The following is a 22924-nucleotide window of genomic DNA, read 5'->3' as shown; positions in this document are numbered from 1 at the left end:
TGTCCAATAAGACTGACAAAGCCTGGATACAGGACAAACTGTGTCTCATAAGAGGCACACAATGGCAGCAATAATTCATACACAATGGGAATGGATGCTTGATTGTACTGTAACATTTCAGATGACTATTGTAAAGAAACTCTATAACAGCCGCAGTTTATTGCTGTTGAGAGAAGAGCTGTTTTATTGGATGGACTGTAGCAGTTTGCCACATCAAGTGGGCGTCACAAAATATAAAAAGCTTATCCAAAATAATATTGATTTATCGTATTACATGTGATGACATCCAGCTTCCAGTCTCAGATTTGTACATACTATACATTATTCTCTGATAATCAATATATCTAACAATAACTACATTCCTGGGGACCCGAGTTTAGCTGCAGGACTGTTTTGGACCTTCTTAAAACAACCTTCTAACACAATGCAATGCCGGACTGGTGTTCTATTTGACAGACTACGTTACAATAGAATGTACCCAAATCTCTTTGTTCATCAGACCTGGGTCCAATAGTATTTGCTTTCAAATACTTTAAACTCTTGAGCCTGCTGGCGTGAAAGATGGACAGGTTGGCACTTTTCCTTTTGTTCCATTGTGCCGGGCAAGCTTAATCAACTGAAGTACTTAAAAGAAAACCGATACTATTTGAACCCAGGTATGTTGTTCATCACTCCGATCTTTGCTGATCTGTAGTCTCCACCACAGCAACACTGTTCTAACTTGCTTAGCAACACCTTGTGCAGCAAACATACTGATAAAAAGTCAGTGACTGGCTCCTTTGATGTTAAAGTAAAATTACAATTCTAAAGACCAAACACACAGACATCAGTTACAAACAGTGTGAAGCACAGGAGGTTGGTGGCACCTTAATTGGGGAGGACGGGCTTGTGGTAATGGCTGGAGCGGAATTGGTGGAATGGCATCGAATACACATGGTTCGATGCCGTTCCATTGGCTCCATTCCAGCCATTATTATGAGCCGTTCTCCTTCAGCAATCTCCACTGGTCTGAAAAAAGGGGCCGACAACCACAGGAGTGACAACACGCTTTTTCTAAAAGAGAGACATGGCACATTCTGTCATTTTGAGATTACAGGCCATGTCCCACATCTCTTGCAGTGATAATAATAACCCTGTAAATGGATGTTAGTTCAGAGCTTCATCAAAATGGTCGTCTTTCCCTGAGTTCTGTTCTGCACAAAAATTGGAAGGTTCTGGAACATAACCAACGGTGACGGCCCTTTGCATTACAACGTGGAGTTGAGGAACTCAAGCAGTTCGGCGCGATTCTTGTCCCTCTGTTGAAACAATGTGTAGCATGCATACGTTTACATTTTAGAGAGACTTACAATCAGTGCTTTCAACTATGGTAGGCAAAATAACCCTCACTTTTCATAATCACTGTAAGTAAAAAACTTTATGCATCACACTCATACACACCAGCTTGTCTTTCTTGGACTTCTTCAATTTCATTTTGATCTTCTTTCCTGTGATCATGCTGTACTTGCTTTTTCTCCTCCTCTCCTTCAAATACTGAAAGATAGATATTTCATTTCAAAATGACATCTTTCAGAAAGCTTCAAACCACTGGTATGGATGTAGCTAACTTGGTTAAGGATAAATAGTCCCATAAATGTATTCTACCTTGGAGATCTGAATAGGTCCAGGACCAGCGCTTTCCTCCTCTGGTGTCATTTTCTTGTCCTTCTTTCGTTTATGCTTCTTCTCCTTTTTCCCTTTCTATAAAAAAACAACAACATAAGTCACAAACCACACCTTTATCAAAATAAATACTGAAAACAGATTATTTGAAGAAAAATACCTTCTTGTGTTGTTTTTCCTTTTTCCTTTTCTTAGAATTCCTTCTGGATTTGTTGTGGGAATCTAGACAGGAGAAAGCAAAATCTAACTGAAACACGGTCATTCAGGCTTTGCCTATTAGCAATACATATACAGGGCTCTACAGTACTACCATTTTGGGGGCATACGCTCCTAAATATTTTGTTGTTCTACCTGAAATGTTTATTTGGGAGCACCAGTGCCTCTAGATGAGAAAAAGAAATCACCCTGTTAATAATTGTTGTAATGATTTCTTCACTGTTCCACAGCCTCAGAAGAATGCAGACGTGGTAGCACAGAAAGAAAGGACAGGGGAGAGCTTCTTCAGGAGATGTGCTTCAAAAGTAGCTAGGATTCATATCGGCACAACGTAGCCTACATCTCAATCTTAAAAATCTATTCTGCTCTGAAACCCTGTATTTTGTAATTGCTGGCAATTATTTTCATTGTGCTCCTGAATTTCTTTGTGGGCTGCTACATTTTTCAATATAGGAGCACATGTGACTGTAGAGCCCTGAAATAATATGGTCATCTTTCAGATACAGTGCATTCAGAAAGTATTCAGACGCCTACACTTTTTCTACATTTTGCTACGTTACAGCCTTATTCTAATATGGATGAAATAAATAAAGAATCCTCATCAATCACACAATACCCCATAATGACAAAGTGTCAGGGACTGAGATTAGTCAGCATCAAGGGAAAGATAAACAGAGCAAAATACAGAGAGATCCTTGATGAAAACCTGTTTTGAGAGAGCTTGAGAGGATCTGCACCAAGTACAGGTGTGCCAAGCTTGTAGCGTCATACCCAAGAAGACTCGAGGCTGTAATCGCTTCAAGTCGCTTCAACAAAGTACTGAAAAGGGTGTGAATACTTATGTAAATGTGATATATTTTAAATTCACTTGCGAAAATGTACTGTGTGTAGATTGATTAAATTGTTTTTTACTTTCATCAATTTTAGAATAAGGCTGTAACGTAACAAAATGTGGAAAAAGTGAACGGGTCTGAAAACTTTCCCGAAAGCACTGTACATGCACGTCTTTACAATTACAGGACAAGTACTGGCACACTCACCACTGCTGCTGGAACTACTCCTACTGTGGGATGAAGAGCGGGATGAGGATGACGAGGATGACAAGGATGATGATGAGCTGGATGAGGAAGATGATCTACTGTGGCTCCGTTTCGTTTTCCTTTTTTCTTTCCCTTCAATAGAAAAATACAAGAGAACAGTGACTATTTACATTGACTCCAAGGTAGGCGCACGCCCACACACTTGTGATATCATTTAATAAGTGATCGCAATAGACCATTAAATGACCTGTGCTTGGTGATCTTCTGTCATCTCTTGTGGCAGACTCAGTACTTCTTCTGTCATTTCGTCTTGTGGCAGACTCAGTACTCCTTCTGTCATTTCCTCTTGTGGCAGACTCAGTACTCCTTCTGTCATTTCCTCTTGTGGCAGACTCAGTACTCCTTCTGTCATTTCCTCTTGTGGCAGACTCAGTACTTCTTCTGTCATTTCCTCTTGTGGCAGACTCAGTACTTCTTCTGTCATTTCCTCTTGGCCTCTTGTCATTTCTCTTGTGCAGACTCAGTACTCCTTCTGTCATTTCCTCTTGTGGCAGACTCAGTACTTCTTCTGTCATTTCCTCTTGTGGCAGACTCAGTACTTCTTCTGTCATTTCCTCTTGTGGCAGACTCAGTACTTCTTCTGTCATTTCCTCTTGTGGCAGACTCAGTACTTCTTCTGTCATTTCCTCTTGTGGCAGACTCAGTACTTCTTCTGTCATTTCCTCTTGTGGCAGACTCAGTACTTCTTCTGTCATTTCCTCTTGTGGCAGACTCAGTACTCCTTCTGTCATTTCCTCTTGTGGCAGACTCAGTACTTCTGTCGTTTCCTCTTGTGGCAGACTCAGTACTTCTTCTGTCGTTTCCTCTTTTGGCAGACTCAGTACTTCTTCTGTCATTTCTTCTTGTGGCAGACTCAGTACTTCTTCTGTCATTTCTTCTTGTGGCAGACTCAGTACTTCTTCTGTCATTTCCTCTTGTGGCAGACTCAGTAGTGGTACTTTTTCTTTCAAAACTTATTATACTGGACTCACTTTTCACGTTGTCTACTTTGCTGGACTAACAAAGACAAAGTAAAGGGAAATGCCTTGTAAATCTATCTGCATTGTGAGCCCAAACCTCTATCATAAACCCGTCAGATTTTATACACAGATCATCAGTAGCGTTATTTAGCTAGCTAATTAGCATTCCTAAATGCAAAACAAGTTGCTAGCTAGGCCGATAACGTTGGGTACCTAGGTACTTACCATGGTGGCTGTTGTCTCGACCAAAAGACGCGAATGCAATAAAAAGTTGCTGTTTATCAAAGTGATATTCTCTAAACAATGATTAGCAATACTTTATCGACTGTACTTATTTGTAAATGTAACTGTATGGCTATAAGAGATAACTGGCTGGCTACTCTGCTGACAACGCGATTGAGCCATTTTGCATCCCACAATGCACCATTGATTTCTTAAAGCAACACAGCAATGTTTTAAACAGCAATATAATTCCATTTCTATGGTTGTAAACCTCGTTGGGCTCAAATATTATTTTAGCATTTGACGGCTTGGAAGAGGTAAGGCAATAACGCTGTATTTCCTTAATAAAAACAACATTCAATCAGAAAGAGAGAAAAAATCTATCCCTAATAGGATACAGTCACTGGATACTGCACACACAAGTCATGAATATACAAAATCATTCAGTGACAGTAATAATGCTCCTCGTGCAGAATAAACCTGACCTTTCAACCCCTGGCAAATCCTGCCAAATCCTGTGTGGTCAAAGGATGCACATTCATTAGTGCATGGGTCTTGACCCTGGAAAAGTTACAGCACTCCATCACCCCTTCTACTAGCCACAACTTTCTGGTTGTAAAAAATAATGTTGATGTTGATTATGCAATGGAATCATGGCAAAAACCACACACAGAGTCACTCTGATATGATATATAATCATATTTATAAGTGCCAGTATTAGTATTTATACATTAACAACAGTGTCATACATATTCATTTTCTGTAACCTAAAAAGCTAATGCCATGTCAATCATTTCAACAAAGTCTTGACTGCTGGTGTACTAAGCTTCAGCCCTACGTTTATATCACACGTTGGCTACTACATCAGCCAAATGAAATACTAGGCTATTTATCTATCTGTAGTCAGTTTAATCTTTCCTTGCAACAATGGTCTAGTACAGGAACTATTGCAGGCTATTTTCCTCCTGCATTCTAAAGTATAGCCTTCGCTTTATTCAACAAAATGTTTGAAATATATAAAGACATACTTTTTTCTCTGATACACACTGTACCAATTGCTAGTCCTAGGTGCAGGGATTTAGAGAAACTAACTATATCCATTGTGTAACTAACTACACTGTACATGAAGAGGTTACAATAAGAAGTGAAAGAACTAAAGAAAGCTTATCAGTGACTATCTTTGTCACGCCCCATTTATTCTGTATGCATATTATAATTGTGACATGTAGCCTATCCGGTTTTTAATTGGACGTGTCAGATTTCAATGCAGCCTTTCTGTATTTGAAAAAACATAGAGGGAAAAATTTAAATGGAAGACACTCTACTTTAGCTTTGAGGTGACTGGGGCTGAAGAAGGAAAACCACAGAGTGTTGGGAGCACACAGAGAGTAGTTTAATGCAGGACCAATCCTTGCCCTGCGTCAATCCCTGTGAGCCATGGTCCCATATTTATCAAGCGTCTCAGATTAGAAGTGATGATCTAGAAAGGCAAAACTGATCCTAGATCAGCACCCCAATATCAGACGCTTGATGAATACTATCCCTTACCCACTGGGCCAAAAATGGTTGAATCAACGTTGTTTCCACATAATTTCAACTAAAAAATGTAATGTGATGACGTTGAATCAACGTGGAAAACTGATTGGATTAGCTAAATGTCATCAAGGTAAAGGGATTTCAATGTTAACCTAAATTGATTGATGTATTTTTGTTGTTGTTGTTGATTTCACGTTAAATTCACGTTAGTTGACCACTCAAAAATATGTCAATCAAAACTAGATGTTGAAATTATATCTGTGCCTAGCGGGTAGCTACTGCCTATACTTCACAGGTCTGGGATCAGATTCTCTCCAGCAGGAGTAGTGGGCTCCAGTGAGACGGACTTGCTCTGCAGCAGGCCAAAGTAGCAGTTGATTCTCTTCATGAAACAAGGCTTAGCACACAATATCGGTTATGTCAGTTGGATGGCGAAAAATATACAATGTATATGAGGAAAAACAAATGTCTGTTAACATTTTGAGGATTGGTGATATAATTGAATGTCAGCTTGATATACTGTTTCTACTATTTCTATACTGTTTCTACTGTTTCCAGTGGCTCAGAACAGTGGCACATATTGGTAATCAAATTCAGTTAAAAAAATAAATCCCTGAAAGTATCTTTCCTCTGAATGTGTGAAAGAACAGTTCATGCTTATATGCAAGTTATTAAAGGGGCATTTATATCAAAATGCTGCTTCGCTGAAATCAATTTTCAGACTAACACATCCAAAACTCAGCAAGCATGTAAGGTTTGATATGATTTTCTGTAAACAAAAATACTTACAATGCTATTTCAATTACATTGAGACCTGATAATACATGTTTTGTATGTAACACACCTACCTCTTACACTTTAGTTGGAATTATAATGAGCTATAACATCTTCCCCAAATGCTTTTCAGTGGACCTATTCTATTCAATTAAAGATTAAAATATTTAATACAAATCTATGGACAATGAGGACGTAGTTTGATACACAGAAAAGTGCAACATGAGCTTCCTTGCTGTTCGGATTGAATTAGTGATGTGTAAATAAGGTAGCTTGAACCACTTCAAATGTGATTTGATATGATCTCAAATCAATACATTTATGCTCTGGGTAAAAACAACTGACAAGTTGATAGCACTGGTCATTCTGGGTTGATCTCAAATAGCATAACTTGGCTTCCTCTCCTTCTCTCCGTCACCACTGATGGTCAAGACATTAGACAGGTTACGCAGGAAGTCCTGGTAGGGATCCACCACTTAAACAAAGGAGAGGAGACGAGGAGAGGAAGCCAGCTAAGAATATTAACATACACCCAAGGTCTAATGTCTGGTTCATGATAGCTCCAAGGGTTGTGGATAATGTATTTGCAGCACAGGGCAGGAGATTTAGGCCTCTGCTTTGTTCATGGAATGGTCTCCGTGAGCCAGGCTCTCCTCGCCCTCTTCCTCTTCAGGAACCTAAGGACAGTCACATCTCAGTCAGTAACAGATCTTACATTTTAGCCCAATTTCTCCTACGCCAAATCATATTTGTTATAAGATAGTATTTTTTTTATTTACAAATTAAATTGTTTTTGCATGTCACTAGGTGGTCACGTGACATGTAATACAATACAATATGCCATCTTAGCTAATGCCACATTATGGTATTGGATATCTCAAATGTTATATGAGTGTCACACCAATACATGAAACATCATGTACCGTGTACTATATAGCTCAGGTGTTTGATTCAACTGTAAGCTAGTGATGTTCAAGGATGGAACAGTATGATGTGTTTTATCTCTCAAGTTCTTACCTCCCAATAGATTGAATCATCAAAGCAGTTCTGATCTGGAGGCTGTCCCCAGAATGGAAGTTTCATTATCAGACCTGTACAAAGAGATACGTCAATTACAGTATTATTCAATACGTTTCATGGAATAAAGTAAATTGTTATGACCTACGATTTGATGATGAGTGTAGAAATATAATATTTCTATTACCATACGAAAACCGACACGACAGTGTGTTCAAATTGATTTTGTGAGGTCGATTTTTTTGAATGACAAAACATTTGACTGTGTTTTGTCCACCCACCTGTCATGGCTCCACCAACCAAAGCGAACCCAAGGGATGAGGCCAGGGCTGCAGCCTGCATGACAGCGCTCCTGAGGGAAGAACGGTGGAGAAGAGAAAATGAGAAGGGTACAGTACTTAAAAAAAAAAAATTTAAGAGACCCTTATTTTGACACTTATTATTATTGAGGCCAAGGTCACGCCTTCACTGAAAAGTGAATTACTATAGACATTCCAGAACTGCAGTATCTATACAGAGATCACAAATATGGCCACTGGTCAAAGTTGCTGAGTTTCCCATTTCTGTTGAACATGAAAATGACTACACATTGTAATTTACCGAAAGTCTTTATAAAATCCTTCCTGTTTCTTAATCTGCTTGTATAGATGTACAGTATGAAGAGTGTGGTTAGATGAGCCTTACCCATCCTTCTTTCCCAGAGCGACAGCCACAATGCCAGCGATACCCCCAAGGATGCCAGGCATGCCGTGCAGATTGTGAACGCCACAGGTGTCCTGGATGCCCAGGTTGGATGCCAGGATGGGCTGAAATGCAGAAAGAAACAGTTCTCATTTACATTATTCCCTACTCATTAAAAAAAATATATAGTTATCTGATGGTAGGTGTTTGTTTTGACTAAAATGCAAGTTTCTCCCAGCACGCAAAACTGGTTTCACCAACCACAACCACAACCATTTTTGCTCATTAGGCTCATTATTCAAAAGAATGTAGGTGTATTGCCACTCACAAGACACATTACAACCCTAGTTAACTATGGCATTTTCTAGACAGTTTGGTGTCCTGGTCCATCTCAGGATTGTCGTCCTATTGGTTCAGATGTGTGTGACCTTTGTACTCACAGTGAGGAACTTGAAGCCCAGGGTGGAGACGATGCCAGCCACGAATCCGATGATCATGGCACCGAAAGGCCCGATATTCATGTCAGCGCAGGTTCCCACGGCAACACCTCCGGCCAGAGTGGCATTCTGGATGTGGACCTATGGAAGCATCTATTAGCTTTGCTACAGTAGGTGCTGTGTGAGATTCTATTGTCTCTCTCCCAGAGACACACACACACACAAACACACAAACACTCAATAGCCTTGTTTGAATATATTCAAGTCAAATAAATTGAGGTGGTAAACAATCTACAGCTTTGCTTCTGACTCTTTGTGGTTTGAGTGAAGCATGTGATATCTCACCATGTCCAGTTTCCCTTTGTGCTCCACCAGGCTGGAGACGGCATAGGCGGAGAGCACACAGGCAGCCAGCGAGAAGTAGGTGTTGGTGACAGCCATGAGTTGATCAGCACCGGGTTCTGCAATGGCAGAGTTGAAACTGGGCCAGAACATCCAGAGGAACACGGTACCTGGAGAAGATATTCAAGTAGACTTTTATTTGTCTGCTAATTCAATTGATTCTGAAATATATAAAACAAAATGAATGCATTAAATGTATTAAAACTATGTCAAACAGAAGTTGGCTGGCTAGTCTGAAGCAATTAACGTTTTTGTCCACTAGGTGGCGTATGTGACTATGATATGCGCAGGAGCCTCCACTTGAGCCACACACATACAACACCCTTGTGAGTAAAGTATAAATATACCGTGCAAACAGACACCAGGGGCTAAATGTATCAAGCATCTCAGCTTAGGAGTGCTGATCTAGGTTCAGGTCCCCTAGTCCATATAATATCATTCATTTTGATCTAAAAGTCAGAACTTGATTTCAAATCAGCACTCCTATTCTGAGATGCTTGATACAAAAGGCCAGGCATTCCCTAGGCATTCCCTTATGCACGTATTGCAACATTTCTATTTCTAGTGTTCCAAAGATACATAAGGGGACATTTTATCAATATTTAGCTGATCTATCTTTTAATAGTAGTTAGTGACTGACTACAGTAATAAGATCAACTGAATTTTGCATTGACTGTGATGACTGCCATGTGAGTTGCTGCTCCTACCGATCATGGCGAAGAGGTCAGAGTGGTAGACAGAGCCGTCGTTCTCATGACCGTTCCCCAGAGCTGGCCTGTACAGCATGCGGGCCACTGCTAGACCGAAGTATGCCCCGAAGGCATGGATAATCATGGAGGCCCCAACATCATTGGCCTGTGAGTTGGACAAACCACATAAACTACTTAATTATGTTGTAAAACAAAATACAACAATTCAAATAAAAGCCCTCCCAAACAAACTTTCTGCTTAGCCTGCTAGTTGTCTCAATCACTTGTCACTCATCCATCCCGCCTCTGGCCATTCCCAAGCAAAACTAGTGCACTGATTGGTTGGGAATAGGAATGGGACAGATTCAAGAATAAAATTTGACCCCTTGACCTTAAATAATTTTTTTCCAATGATAGACTCATCCCTATGAATTAACAGCATGATTATATTTATAAGAGCCCTTTTGGTAGGATGAATCTTGTCTAGTTGTTTTGGGCTACCACTTCTCACCACTAGAGGGCAATCTCACTGGGGTTAGAGGTCAGGTGGTGGGGTCGTGGGGTGAGGTCGTGTGTGTAAGGGCCCAGGTAAACGGGTAGTAGTCATGCACAGTAGGGGGTGGCATGCACCTTGTTTACGGACCGCCATGATACCACGGAATAAGAAGAATAAGAGGTAGTTATGCATGGATCAACAGGAGATTCACCTTTTTTTTACCATTACTCACAAGATTGCACACAATATTGCTCATTGGACTGTATTAACGAATATACTTTTTTTTGCATAGTGTTGTCTTTCATGTACACGAGTGCTTAGATGAGTGGTTGGGGGTGAAGTTAGTCTGTTGTGACTGACTGTTAACATAATGGTTGGTTCTGGGTTCTGAGATTATGGTGAAGTGCACTGACCTTCAGGACTTCGGCCACCAGATGTTCATTGATGCCGAAGATGGTGATCTCAAGGAGGGTCATGATGAGGAGCTGGACTGGGCTGGTTTTTCCCAGGACTGCCCCGAACGAGATCAGAACCGTGGCTGTACTGAAGTCTGCATTGATCATCCTTTTGGTGAGGAGTAAGAGGAGGTGGAGGTGGGGAGAGAGAAGAGAGAGCGAGAGAGGGAGACAGATAGAGAGACAGAGAGAGACAGAGAGAGAGAGATGCATTATCAACACTAAAACAGACCACTTCCTTGGGTGTCCTCTATCATGTGGACATAATGCTGCTACTGCTAGCTACATTCCTTCTGACCGTACTGTGTTTTATTGGATTTACTTGAAGATGGAGACTTTGATCTTTCCTTCGTCCAGGTGCCAGAGGCCTTGCACGAGGAGACCCCACTGCAGAGCGAAGGCGGCCAGGAGCAGGTTGAGGCCCACGCTGCTGAAGCCATATCTCTTCAGGAAGGTCATCAGGAAGCCGAAGCCAATGAAAATCATCACGTGGACATCCTGGAACACTGTGGACCAATGAGAATGCAGGTCAGAGGTCAGCTCAGGGGAGTTTGACTATTTGAACCTTAACACAACATGGCTTTATTGAAGGTCCATTTTGGCCAATCTGGCCCTATTTGATTTATTCATCACATTGAATGAATACTGAATGAAAACAGAGAGGATGAAAACAAGGACACTGAATGAAACTAATAAAGGGTGTCAACAAGACAAAAAAAGAAAGAAATGCAACTGTAAAGACATTCAAATCGGTTGACAAACCAGTAATTGATCAAATACATGACTCACGGAGCAGCCGCATTGGACTGTGCAGCAATCGTAGTAACCCCTATCCCCACAAGGGGTCATTGTAAATCCGGACTTGTTAGAGGATGGAAGACCAATTCAATTTGTCTGTGAATGGGATACTGAGAACTGAGGCTCCCGATAAACGTGTCGTGTCAGTAACCTCATGCTGTTCCATTCACTGACTTCACATGATTTTAATCAAGTCTTCTGAACTTATCAGAGGGTCTCGGGGAAGCAGACACTCCACAGTTAAACACATTCCTCACTATTAGTTTCAGTTACTGGAATTATAAGGACAGGGATCTTGTGTAGGGATCACTGTCCTTGCACTTTATGTACTGTATGTTTAGATTGATTTACATAAGAGGACAGAGACTTTAGAGGGTGTATGAGGGCTTTAGTTCACTGTGTTTGTGGGACAGTAGGACGTGAGCTCTGTCCGATCGTCTGCAGATAAGGATCAGGCTACTAGCCCAAGAGACTGACCAGACGTGTATGTGTGTGTGCATCTGGTGTGTGTGTGTGTGCATCTGGTGTGTGTGTGTGTGCATCTGGTGTGTGTATGTGTGTGTGCATCTGGTGTGTGTGTGTGGTGTGTGTGTGCATCTGGTGTGTGTGTGTGTGTGTGTGTGTGTATGTGTGTGTGTGCATCTGGTGTGTGTGTGTGTGTGTGCATCTGGTGTGTGTGTGTGTGTGTGTGTGCATCTGGTGTGTGTGCATCTGGTGTGTGCATCTGGTGTGTGTGTGTGTGCATCTGGTGTGTGTGTGTGTGTGTGTGTGTGTGTGTGTGTGTGTGTGTGTGTGTGTGCGCATGCCTGTGTCTGTAGCTTAGAACAGTATGTCCACTGCCACCAGAGGAATGATCCTAATTCTCCAAGCTCCACTCTCGCGCAATGCTCACAAAAGGTTCCCTTCCCTGAAATGCCTGACAACAGGAACTTCCTAGTCCCAAAAGCCATGTGCGATGGATGACGGGTTCTCATCTGGAAAGTACATGAAGGTGTGGCAGAAAGGGAAAACAATAGGCCTCATTTCTCCAGGTCTGGTTAGCATTGTGGTGAGCAGTTAGCATTGTGGTGAGCAGTTAGCATTGTGATGAGAAGTTAGCATTGTGATGAGAAGTTAGCATTGTGGTGAGCAGTTAGCATTGTGGTGAGCAGTTAGCATTGTGGTGAGCAGTTAGCATTGTGATGAGAAGTTAGCATTGTGGTGATCAGTTAGCATTGTGGTGAGAAGTTAGCATTGTGGTGAGAAGTTAGCATTGTGGTGAGCAGTTAGCATTGTGGTGATCAGTTAGCATTGTGGTGAGAAGTTAGCATTGTGATGAGAAGTTAGCATTGTGGTGAGCAGTTAGCATTGTGGTGAGCAGTTAGCATTGTGGTGAGAAGTTAGCATTGTGGTGAGCAGTTAGCATTGTGATGAGAAGTTAGCATTGTGATGAGAAGTTAGCATTGTGGTGAGCAGTTAGCATTGTGGTGAGCAGTTAGCATTGTGGTGATCAGTTAGCATTGTGATGAGAAGTTAGCATTGTGATGAGAAGTTAGCATTGTGGTGATCAGTTAGCATTGTGGTGATCAGTTGGCATTGTGGTGTCACGGCAGGACCTAGGGAGACAGTCACTACTCAGAAAGTCCTGGCTGGGGAAGTGATGGGATATAGGGTGTGTGGTGGGGGGGTTGGGGGCTTAGTTGCAGCATAGACTAGCCCATACGTCAATTGTCTTCTTTTTGTCTGTGACTATGTACAAGCATTTCTCTACACTCGCAATAACATCTGCTAACCATGTGTATGTGATCAATAAAATGTGATCTGATTTACTGTATGACTGTCTACCAGAATGCCAATCTAGAGCTTATATACATCTCTATCTTATATTGCGGTCTTGAAATACAAGACCTTGCTATAAGTATAACTGATGCTGCATTGTACAGTTGTAGAGGGATTGTTGTAACTGGCAATTAATTTTAGAGTTGAGTTTGTTTGGAGGCTCCCTGCTTCTGCCACACCATGATAGAGACAGAATAAACAGGAAGGTTAGCTCTTCTAAACAGATATTGTCTCCGATTAGAAGTCTGTGAATTCCTCTCTCTCATTATTGTGTTTACATGTGACTGGCTCTTTCTCCCCAGTAGTGCATTGTATTGCAATGGATGATCTTCAGCACACTACACCATGATTGTAATCAGGTTTAGTATTACTTACGCAATGCCTCCGAGACGTCATAGGATACATTATAACCCTTCTGGCACTGGTCAGAACACCCGCACCCATCCGGGAACAAACAAATAACTCAAATCTATTCAATCTTTTCCCTGATATCGAAGTCTGAACAATGTCAAATATGTAAGATATACAAATAGCCTTGTAAAATATATATAAAAGGTAAGATATACAAATAGCCGTGTGTTGACTTGACTTTTGTTACGGAACAAATCTGCGTTTTTGTTGTTTATACATTGCATGCAATATTTTCTGTTCTTTGGCACTGATTGTGGGTACTTATTATTGGGAATGTGCAAATCAAACATCTCTGGGTGGATGCAAGGGAATGGACCGTATGCTAATAATGCTAATAATACAAACTAGAATATACATGTATCGTGTAAAGCTGCTGAGAACTGCCTTACCTGATAACTTCCTGGCGTTGCAAGCACAGAGCACCAAACGTTAGAACATAACAGCAAAACAAGTCTCAGCTTTTGTCTTGTCTATATTGCGTATCTTTTTTTTTGGCCCACCGCTACACATTGTCATCTTAACCGGCACTGTCATCTAAAATCTCTAATGTTTCATTTCTTTGGATTGGTAAGGTATGCACTATGTAGTGACCCATTGAGGAAGCCCTTGGACGGTCCTATATCACCTGAATACTTGATCCCTTGGCGAAATCATACCAGTTGGCGTCTCTAAGAAAAGGATGTGGTGGGAGCTAGCGAGGTCCATTTGGAACTCAGCCTCGTAGATGACCTCTTTGCCCAACATGTTAGGTCTTCCCCCATATAGTAGTTGTATTGTGCTAGCACTCTAACCAAGATTTCAAGTATTTTCTGGATTGCTAGTCTTCAACATTTTCAATAATGTTGAATCCTGATATGTTTGGAGGTCAGTGCACAACGATCTGCCGAAGACGCTTGCTCTGAAACGTGTCAGCATCAAACATCATTGAAGGGAATCAAATTGCTGTTCCTCAACCGTCCGTCAACATTTCAGTAATCCTAAGTGTGCTCATTCTGTCTCCCGGGCATGAGGACCTAGTGCCAACGCCACTGCATTCACTAGGGCGGGCGCCCGTGACAGTATGGATCATGCAGATACAGTTGAAGTCAGAAGTTTACATACACTTAGGTTGGAGTCAATAAAACTCGTTTTACAACCACTCCACAAATGTCTTGTTAACAAACTATAGTTTTGGCAAATCGGTTAGGACATCTACTTTGTGCATGACACAAGTAATTTTTCCAAAAATTGTTTACAGAGAGATTATTTCACTTATAACTCACTGTAACTCACTTACACTTATAACTCACTTACCTTCAAACTCAGTGCCTCTTTGCTTGACATCATGATAAAATCAGAAGAAATCAGCCAAGACCTCAGAAAAAAAATTCTAGACCTCCACAAGTCTGGTTCATCCTTGGGAGCAATTTCCAAACGCCTGTTCATCTGTACAAACAATAGTACGCAAGTATAATGGGACCATGCTGGGACCATGCAGCCGCCATACCGCTTAGGAAGAAGACGCGTTCTGTCTCCTAGAGATGAACGTACATTGGTGCGAAAAGTGCAAATCAAGGAAGAAGCCACTGCTCCAAAACCTCCATAGAAAAGCCAGACTACGGTTTGTAACTGCACATGGGGACAAAGATTGTACTTTTTGGAGAAATGTCCTCTGGTCTGATGAAGAAAATAGAATTGTTTGGCCATAATGACCATCGTTATGTTGGAGGAAAAATGGAGAAGCTTGCAAGCCGAAGAACACCATCCCAACCATGAGGGAGTGGCAGCATCATGTGGGGGTGCTTTGCTGCGAGAGGGACTGGTGCACTTCACAAAATAGATGGCATCATGAGGCAGGAAAATGATCTGGATATATTGAAGCAACATCTCAATACATCAGTCAGGAAGTTAAAGCTTGGTCGCAAATGGTTCTTCCAAATGGACAATGACCCCAAGCATACTCCAAAGTTGTGGCAAAATGGCTTAAGGACAACAAAACTCAAGGTTTTGGAGTGGCCATCACAAAGCTTTGACCTCAATCCTATAGAAAATTTGTGGGCAGAACTGAAAAAGCGTATGCGAGCAAGGAGGCCTTCAAACCTGACTCAGTTATACCAACTCTGTCAGGAGGAATGGGCCAGAATTCACCCAACTTATTGTGAGAAGGTTGTGGAAGGCGACCCGAAACATTTGACCCAAGTAAAACATCTTAAAGGCAATGCTACCAAATACTAATTGAGTGTATGTAAACTTCTGACCCACTGGGAATGAGATTAAATCAATCATTCTCTCTACTATTATTCTGACATTTCACATTCTTAAAATAAAGTGGTGATCCTAACTGACCCAAGACAAGGAATTTTTACTAGGATTAAATGTCAGGAATTGAGAAAAACTTTGTTTAAATGTATTTGGCTAAGGTGTATGTCAACTTCCGACTTCAACTGTATGGGCAAACCTCCAAGGCACCAGTTTAATTTAGTATCTAACTGAATCTCACTGCAAGTCACTTTTTATGTTGTTAACTGTAATTACAAAATGTAATTCCGTCCGAATAGCGCCTGACTTTGATGATAGGGCTTTACGGCTGTGAAACAACTCTGTGTTGGATACATTCTTAAGGTCCCACTTCTCTGAGGATAACAAGTATTTCACAGAGCCACAGAACCCATTGGTTCCTCTCAATTACATTTTTTCAATACTGATTTTGTCCCTTGATGATAAAGCCCAGCAACAAGATAGGTTCCTTTTTTTCTAAATTGCATTTCTCTGCTTATTTCCTCTGCTTTGAACCTGTAATTGTAGAGTTTTGGTATGCACCATACAGACGGACAGGGGGTGCAGAGAAAGGAAGTCATTGCATCCTTTGAATTTTTTCCCCTTTTTTCTCCCCAATTTCGTCTCATCGCTACAACTCCCGTACGGGCTCGGGAGAGACGAAGGTTGAAAGTCATGCGTCCTCCGATACACAACCCAACCAACCGTACTGCTTCTTAACACAGCGCGCATCCAACCCGGAAGCCAGCATCCAACCCGGAAGCCAGCCGCACCAATGTGTCGGAGGGTACACCGTGCACTTGGTTAGCGCGCACTGCGTCCGTCCCGCCACAGGATGAGAAAAGGACATCCCTACCGACCAAGCCCTCCCTAACCCGGACGACGCTAGGCCAATTGTGCGTCGCCCCACGGACCTCCCGGTCGCGGCCGGTTACGACAGAGCCTGGGCGCGAACCCAGGGACTCTGATGGCACAGCTGTTATCGTACTGTTATTAGTACGGTTATTACTACTGTTATTGTATTGTTATTATTACTGTTATTGTATTGTTATTAGTACTATTATTGTATTGTTATTACTACTGTTATTGTATTGTTATTGTTACTGTTATTGTACTGTTATTAGTACTGTTATTGTACTGTTATTATTACTGTTATTGTACTGTTATTAGTACTGTTATTAGTACTGTTATTAGTATTGTTATTAGTACTGTTATCGTGCTGTTATTAGTACGTTATTAGTACTGTTATTGGTATTGTTATTGTATTGTTATTGTTACTGTTATTGTACTGTTATTATTACTGTTATTAGTATTGTTATTATTACTGTTATTGTACTGTTATTATTACTGTTATTGTACTGTTATTATTACTGTTATTGTACTGTTATTATTACTGTTATTAGTACTGTTATTATTACTGTTATTGTACTGTTATTAGTACTGTTATTAGTACGGTTATTAGTACTGTTATTGGTATTGTTATTACTACTGTTATTGTATTGTTATTATTACTGTTATTGTACTGTTATTAGTACTGTTATTAGTACTGTTATTATTACTGTTATTGTACTGTTATTAGTACTGTTATTAGTATTGTTATTAGTACTGTTATTAGTACGGTTATTAGTACTGTTATTAGTACTGTTATTGTACTGTTATTAGTATGGTTATTAGTACTGTTATTGGTATTGTTATTAGTACTGTTATTAGTACTGTTATTGTACTGTTATTAGTACGGTTATTAGTACTGTTATTGTATTGTTATTAGTACTGTTATTAGTACTGTTATTGGTATTGTTATTAGTACTGTTTTTGTATTGTTATTAGTACTCTTATTGTATTGTTATTAGTACTCTTATTGTATTGTTATTATTACTGTTATTGTATTGTTATTATTACTGTTATTGTACTGTTATTGTACTGTTATTATTACTGTTATTAGTACTGTTATTGTACTGTTATTAGTACTGTTATTAGTACTGTTATTGTATTGTTATTAGTACTGTTATTGTATTGTTATTATTACTGTTATTGTACTGTTATTGTATTGTTATTGTACTGTTATTGTACTGTTATTACTACTGTTATTTGAGTGAATTCAGAAAAAGTGGGGCAGTTTTTAAATTTCCGTCTTCTGTAACCTCTTCAGAAATCGATCAAACATATTAGACCAACAATTCAAATCAAATTGTATTTGTCACATGGGCCGAAAACAACCTTACTATGAAATGCTTAGTTACTTTTTAAGTAAGTAACAACATTTGAGCAAAAAAATTAAAAATACAATTGAAATAAATAAATGTAACACAATAACGAGGCTATATACAGGGGGTACCAGTACCGAGTCAATGTGCGGGGGTACAGGTTAACCAAGGTAACTGAGATAAATTGAGGTAAATGTACATGTAGGTAGGGGTAAAGTGACTATGCATAGATAATAAACAGTGAGTAGTAGCGACCTAAACACATGATACATTTCTGAAATCGTCAGATGTTTCCTATCACACAAAATTTAATAGAATAGTTATTGGGGTACAATTGGGACTATAATAATAGTATCCCAGTTTATTTAACCTGCTGTCTCAGTCTACCAAATGCAAACTGAAAATATGGTTTTGACTCAGTGCACACAAATGGGTGTGTCATGCCTGCTGTGACTATGATTAGGAAACATCTTGAAGTTTGCAGAAATGTATAATGTGTTGGATAGATGACAAACGAGGTGACAGAAGACAGAACATTCTAAAAGTGTCCCACTTATTTTGAATTGACCCTATATTGTTTCTCTGATCATTTAGAACAACCTATAGTTATAAAATCTATTAGGATGTCTTTGGATATGACTGAACATAAACAAAGAGGGGAAGTTCACCCATTTTTACACGTGTCCTAATTTTTACTCTTTCTGTCCTTGTAGTTGATTCCTCCAACCCGTTTTTTGTTTTGTTTTGTTACAGAGAAAATTGGTCAGATTTGGCTGAGTCATCATTGACTATAATGCAATATGCAAACATGTTAGGAAAACACATCAACTCCCATTCTGAATGTCTCTGCACAACATTATTTATGTCCACTGTGCCATAAATCCATGTTTGAATGATTGTGTTTACAACAACAAAAATATGCAAATATGGATTTATGGGACAGTAGAATTTTTTTTTCTAAAATTGAATGCAGAGATGATTCAGAATGGGATTCTGGTGTAATATGAGTTGGTGTTTTCTAACATGCTTTAGACACATTTTCATAATGCAAATGGTTTTGGGGATCAACTACAATCACAAAAAGAGTGAAGTGTAAGTCTACATGTAAAAATAGGTGAACTTCCCCTCCAGCATTTCTAAACACTGAACTAATCTCTTTGGGTCACAGCTGCCCCACCCATTTATGGTTAAACCTCCGTACTGTAAGTCTTCAAGTATTTATGCTGTATAAAGATTTATGTAAAAAAAAGAGGCCATTGTCATATAGGTAAAGTAGTAGGGGTGGGTCTTTGTCACTTTTCCTCTGATAAGTCACAAGATTTACAATAGTCTCCAAACACAAATTAATGTACACATGTGCAAACATTTTTACCCGTAACTCAATCAAATTCCCATTAAAATAAATGAAGAATTTATTTCCCTTCAGCGCATATGCAAGTTGCTCCAGTTACATTGTAAGTATGTGGAGGGCATTCAACAGACACTCATATCCAGAGCGACTTACAGGAGCAATTAGTGTTAAGTGCTTTGATCAACTTTTCACTTAGTTGGCTCTGGGAATTGAACCAGCAGCCTTTTGATTACTGGCCCAACACTCTTGACTGCTAGACTACCTGCCACTAAGCTTCCACTTTGTACAATCCATCTGGGGGTAGCCACAGTGAACCTGCCCAGTATGAGAGAGAGAGGGGTGCCCCTATGACAACTGGAGCATCTGGCCCGTTTCATACAGAATCATTTTAGGCGTGAGTGTTCTGCAATGGACACATGCACAACCAGGGTTGGGTACGTTACTTTCTAAATGTAATCCATTACAGTTACTAGTTACATGTCCAAAATTGTAATCAATAACGTAACTTTTGAATTACCCAAACACAGTAACGTAATCTGATTACATTCAGTTACTTTTGGACACATTTCATCTTAACAGGCATTAGAAGAAGACAAAAAGGATCCCTCAAACACATTTGGTGTGTTATCATAGTGGTCTCTGACTTGTGGTCAGACTCGCTCAGGTGGAACAAACTTAAACTTGTGCCTTTTTTCAATTCTGAATTGAACATCATTGAGAAAACAGAAAGGTGTAATAATGTTTTTTTTTTTACTAAACCTCCTTTCTGAAAGTGATCCAAAAAGTAATCATCTAGTTTTTCAAAAGTATCTGTAATCTGATAACAATATTTTTGCTGTTAACGTAACTGACTACATTTTTTTCTGTGATTAGATTACATGTAATCAGTTACGCCCAACCCTATGCACAAGCTCACACTATGCTAACCCACATCCTTTCTCTCTGATTGATCACAGGAGCTACTGCACAATTATAAAGAGAAGAGGGGTCAAATCATTGAGACTCAATTGCATTATTAACTTCATAGACTGTCATCCAAGACAACCATGGCTGCTATCAATAAGCCAAATACAAACAGATCCATTATTCTTCAACCGGGCTCCCACAGCCAGACTGACACACTGACAGACTATGTGTAGCACCACACTGAGGTAGCCTGCTCCCAGATCTGTTTCTGCCTTGCCAACTGCTATGGTCATTGTCATGCCAAGACAACACAAACTGATCTGGGAACAGGCTAACACTGAGAAGCCTTCAGGTGTCACTTACTGGGGTAGAGGGTCAGAGGATTCTGTTCCGTCGTCTCCTCATGGTGTGTGGCATTGTTGTGGGCTCCGTGCCCCCCGTGTTTCCCATCATCGTAGACCACAAACACAGCAAACAGGATGATGGTGATAATCTCCAGAGTCAGAGCCAGGATGGGAAACTTCAGCCTCATGTTGGTGGAGTAAGCAGGCATACTAGCATGAACTAATTCTGTGTGTGTGTGTCTCTCTATCTCTCTCTCTCTCTCTCTCTCTCTCTCTCTCTCTCTCTCTCGGTCTGTCCCTATCTCTGGCACACTCTCACTCCCTCTCTCCCTATCTATCTTTTGGGGCTTGTGGTGGTAGTGTGACGGTGGAAGAGCAACTGGTGTCTGGTTTTAAATTGGTGGAGGTTTCATGGGGACCAATGGCAGGGCATAACAGGCAGGCCCGGGTGGTTACTCCCACTTCTGGACTTTGCTTATGGACATTGGTTTCCTCCCTGTTAGGTGTTTACTATTTTTAAAAGAGGCGGCAAAAACAAGACTTTGGCAAAACACACAGTAATAACAACCGGCCAGTGACAGAGCCATGATATGAATGGCTAATGAGCTTTTTCAAACTCATTTGCAATTGTAATGTCATATTAAATTGAGGCATAATCCTGTAAAAATTCAGATTAAAAAGCAGTCTTCATCATGTGCTGTGCAAATATACACTTTAAAATCCTTAAGATTCTATTGACACACCTGTGCGTCAAATCTAATTAACATGATAAAAAAATCCCCATCAAAATCCATCAGTTTAAGATAGAGATATCCGCTAATGTCGGCCTTCCGCATCTGCGGTGGAACGTGGTAGAGCTACAGCGCTGGTTGTGAGTGACACTATTTCAATGTAATTCTGTCCTAGTGCAGAAATGCTTGTTTAGTTCCATCCTCCGAACACTGACATATGGCTCTTTATAAATATTGACAATCATCTCCACCTTCCTTTGTGTGCATAGCTCATATGGTCTCTAGCACAGCCCACACTCCGAGATTTGTAAACAAACCAAAAGCCAGGGTCAGGGTAGCTTCGCTAATAGCTAAGGAGCACAGCACAGCTAACGTAGCTACGGCGAGGCGAAGGACCATCTACTCTCCTCCCTCTTCTGCGACGGAATTGAAAGATCAAGTTTAAAGTTTTATTAGTCAAATGTACAGGATACACATGGTATACACCATCCAATGAAATGCTTAAGGATGAATACAGAGTTTAGTGGTTATTCTGAAGTTTTACTGGTGAAGCTAGAGGGTAGCTAACCTACTCCAATAATGCTAGCTAAAACTAGCTAGCTACTGGTAACTATTATCAACAGTGGATAATTGGTTCCAAAAGTTGTTTCAAGCATAACAGTACCTATAACTATGCTAGCTTGCTACCATTCAGCTGTTTCCGATATCCTACATTTCTTAAGAGTAAAGGTAAACAACATTACCAGTTAGCTTGTATTCTCTGAACAATAACACCAGTGTTTAGGTAACAGAATGTGTATAGTGTAATATAGGTTGAGGCCAAGAGAGGAGGAAGTGGAGGCTTATTAGAGCACAGACTTGGTTCTAATTTTAGTGGTGCTCATGAGGACCCCCATAACAATTTAAATGTCTATGTGGCATTTGGGAACCCTCAGTAGTCAATGTGTGATAGAACCTACCAGAGCACAGGAGAGGACTATAATGAGGGTGTTCTGTACATTGTTATCATGTATTGTCCATTCCATTGTTTGCTCAGCTTGTAATTGTAGTTGGTTATGTAAACATTATCAGAACAGGCATTGAATGACAAACAAAACAAAACAAAACATGGACCGATTCAGTGATTTCTTTTTTTTAAATATACAATTGTCACGGCCGTTAAAAGAAGAGGACCAAGGTGCAGCGTGGTGAGCGTACATACTTTGAATAGTACATGTCACCAACAAAACAATAAACAATACCAAAACAAACCGTGAAGCTTAAGGCTATGTGCCATCAAACAAAGTTAACTTCCCACAAAGACAGGTGGGAAAAGGCTACCTAAGTATGGTTCTCAATCAGAGACAACGATAGACAGCTGCCTCTGATTGAGAACCACACCCGGCCAAACACAAAGAAATAGAAAACATAGATAAATAAAGAAACTAGAATGCCCACCCTAGTCACGTGACAACAATTT

The 22924-nt window shown here is 40.3% G+C and overlaps 3 protein-coding genes across 3 annotated transcripts; all 3 read right to left on the bottom strand.

Moving 5' to 3' along the window:
• Positions 1-156: 156 nt before the first annotated feature.
• On the bottom strand, positions 157-3409 carry si:ch211-22i13.2 (uncharacterized protein LOC553945 homolog; the record flags this gene model as incomplete). Its single annotated transcript, XM_029631001.2, has 6 exons — positions 157-1298; positions 1441-1533; positions 1645-1740; positions 1823-1884; positions 2919-3050; positions 3166-3409. Coding segments are annotated over 6 exons (678 nt in total), but the record flags the coding sequence as incomplete, so codon positions are not given.
• Positions 3410-3419: 10 nt separating this feature from the next.
• Positions 3420-4374, bottom strand: LOC135564227 (uncharacterized). The gene is made up of 2 exons (XM_065008474.1): positions 4163-4374; positions 3420-3974 (listed from the first exon to the last, which is right to left on the bottom strand). Exons 1-2 carry the CDS (start codon positions 4163-4165, stop codon positions 3420-3422), a joined length of 558 nt encoding a protein of 185 aa, XP_064864546.1. The 5' UTR covers positions 4166-4374.
• A 466-nt stretch (positions 4375-4840) lies between these two features.
• rhag (Rh associated glycoprotein) lies at positions 4841-21108 on the bottom strand. Its single transcript, XM_029631000.2, has 10 exons — positions 20754-21108; positions 10969-11152; positions 10605-10755; positions 9714-9861; positions 8950-9116; positions 8608-8745; positions 8171-8292; positions 7768-7838; positions 7487-7560; positions 4841-7146 (listed from the first exon to the last, which is right to left on the bottom strand). Exons 1-10 carry the CDS (start codon positions 20941-20943, stop codon positions 7075-7077), a joined length of 1317 nt encoding a protein of 438 aa, XP_029486860.1. The 5' UTR covers positions 20944-21108; the 3' UTR covers positions 4841-7074.
• Between the last annotated feature and the right edge of the window lie 1816 nt (positions 21109-22924).

This window comes from Oncorhynchus nerka, linkage group LG24 (assembly GCF_034236695.1).
Source record: "Oncorhynchus nerka isolate Pitt River linkage group LG24, Oner_Uvic_2.0, whole genome shotgun sequence".
NCBI lineage: Eukaryota > Metazoa > Chordata > Actinopteri > Salmoniformes > Salmonidae > Oncorhynchus > Oncorhynchus nerka.
This window is presented reverse-complemented; position numbering and strand designations above follow the sequence as displayed.

Excerpts from the sequence above, each read along its gene's own strand:
- rhag (XM_029631000.2), bottom strand. The coding sequence starts at position 20,943 with ATGCCTGCTTACTCCACCAACATGAGGCTGAAGTTTCCCATCCTGGCT. Across the intron at positions 8,746-8,949 it reads ACAAAGGGAAACTGGACATG|GTCCACATCCAGAATGCCAC; the intron begins GTGAGATATCAC and ends ATGCTTCCATAG. Across the intron at positions 7,147-7,486 it reads ATGATTCAATCTATTGGGAG|GTTCCTGAAGAGGAAGAGGG; the intron begins GTAAGAACTTGA and ends GACTGTCCTTAG.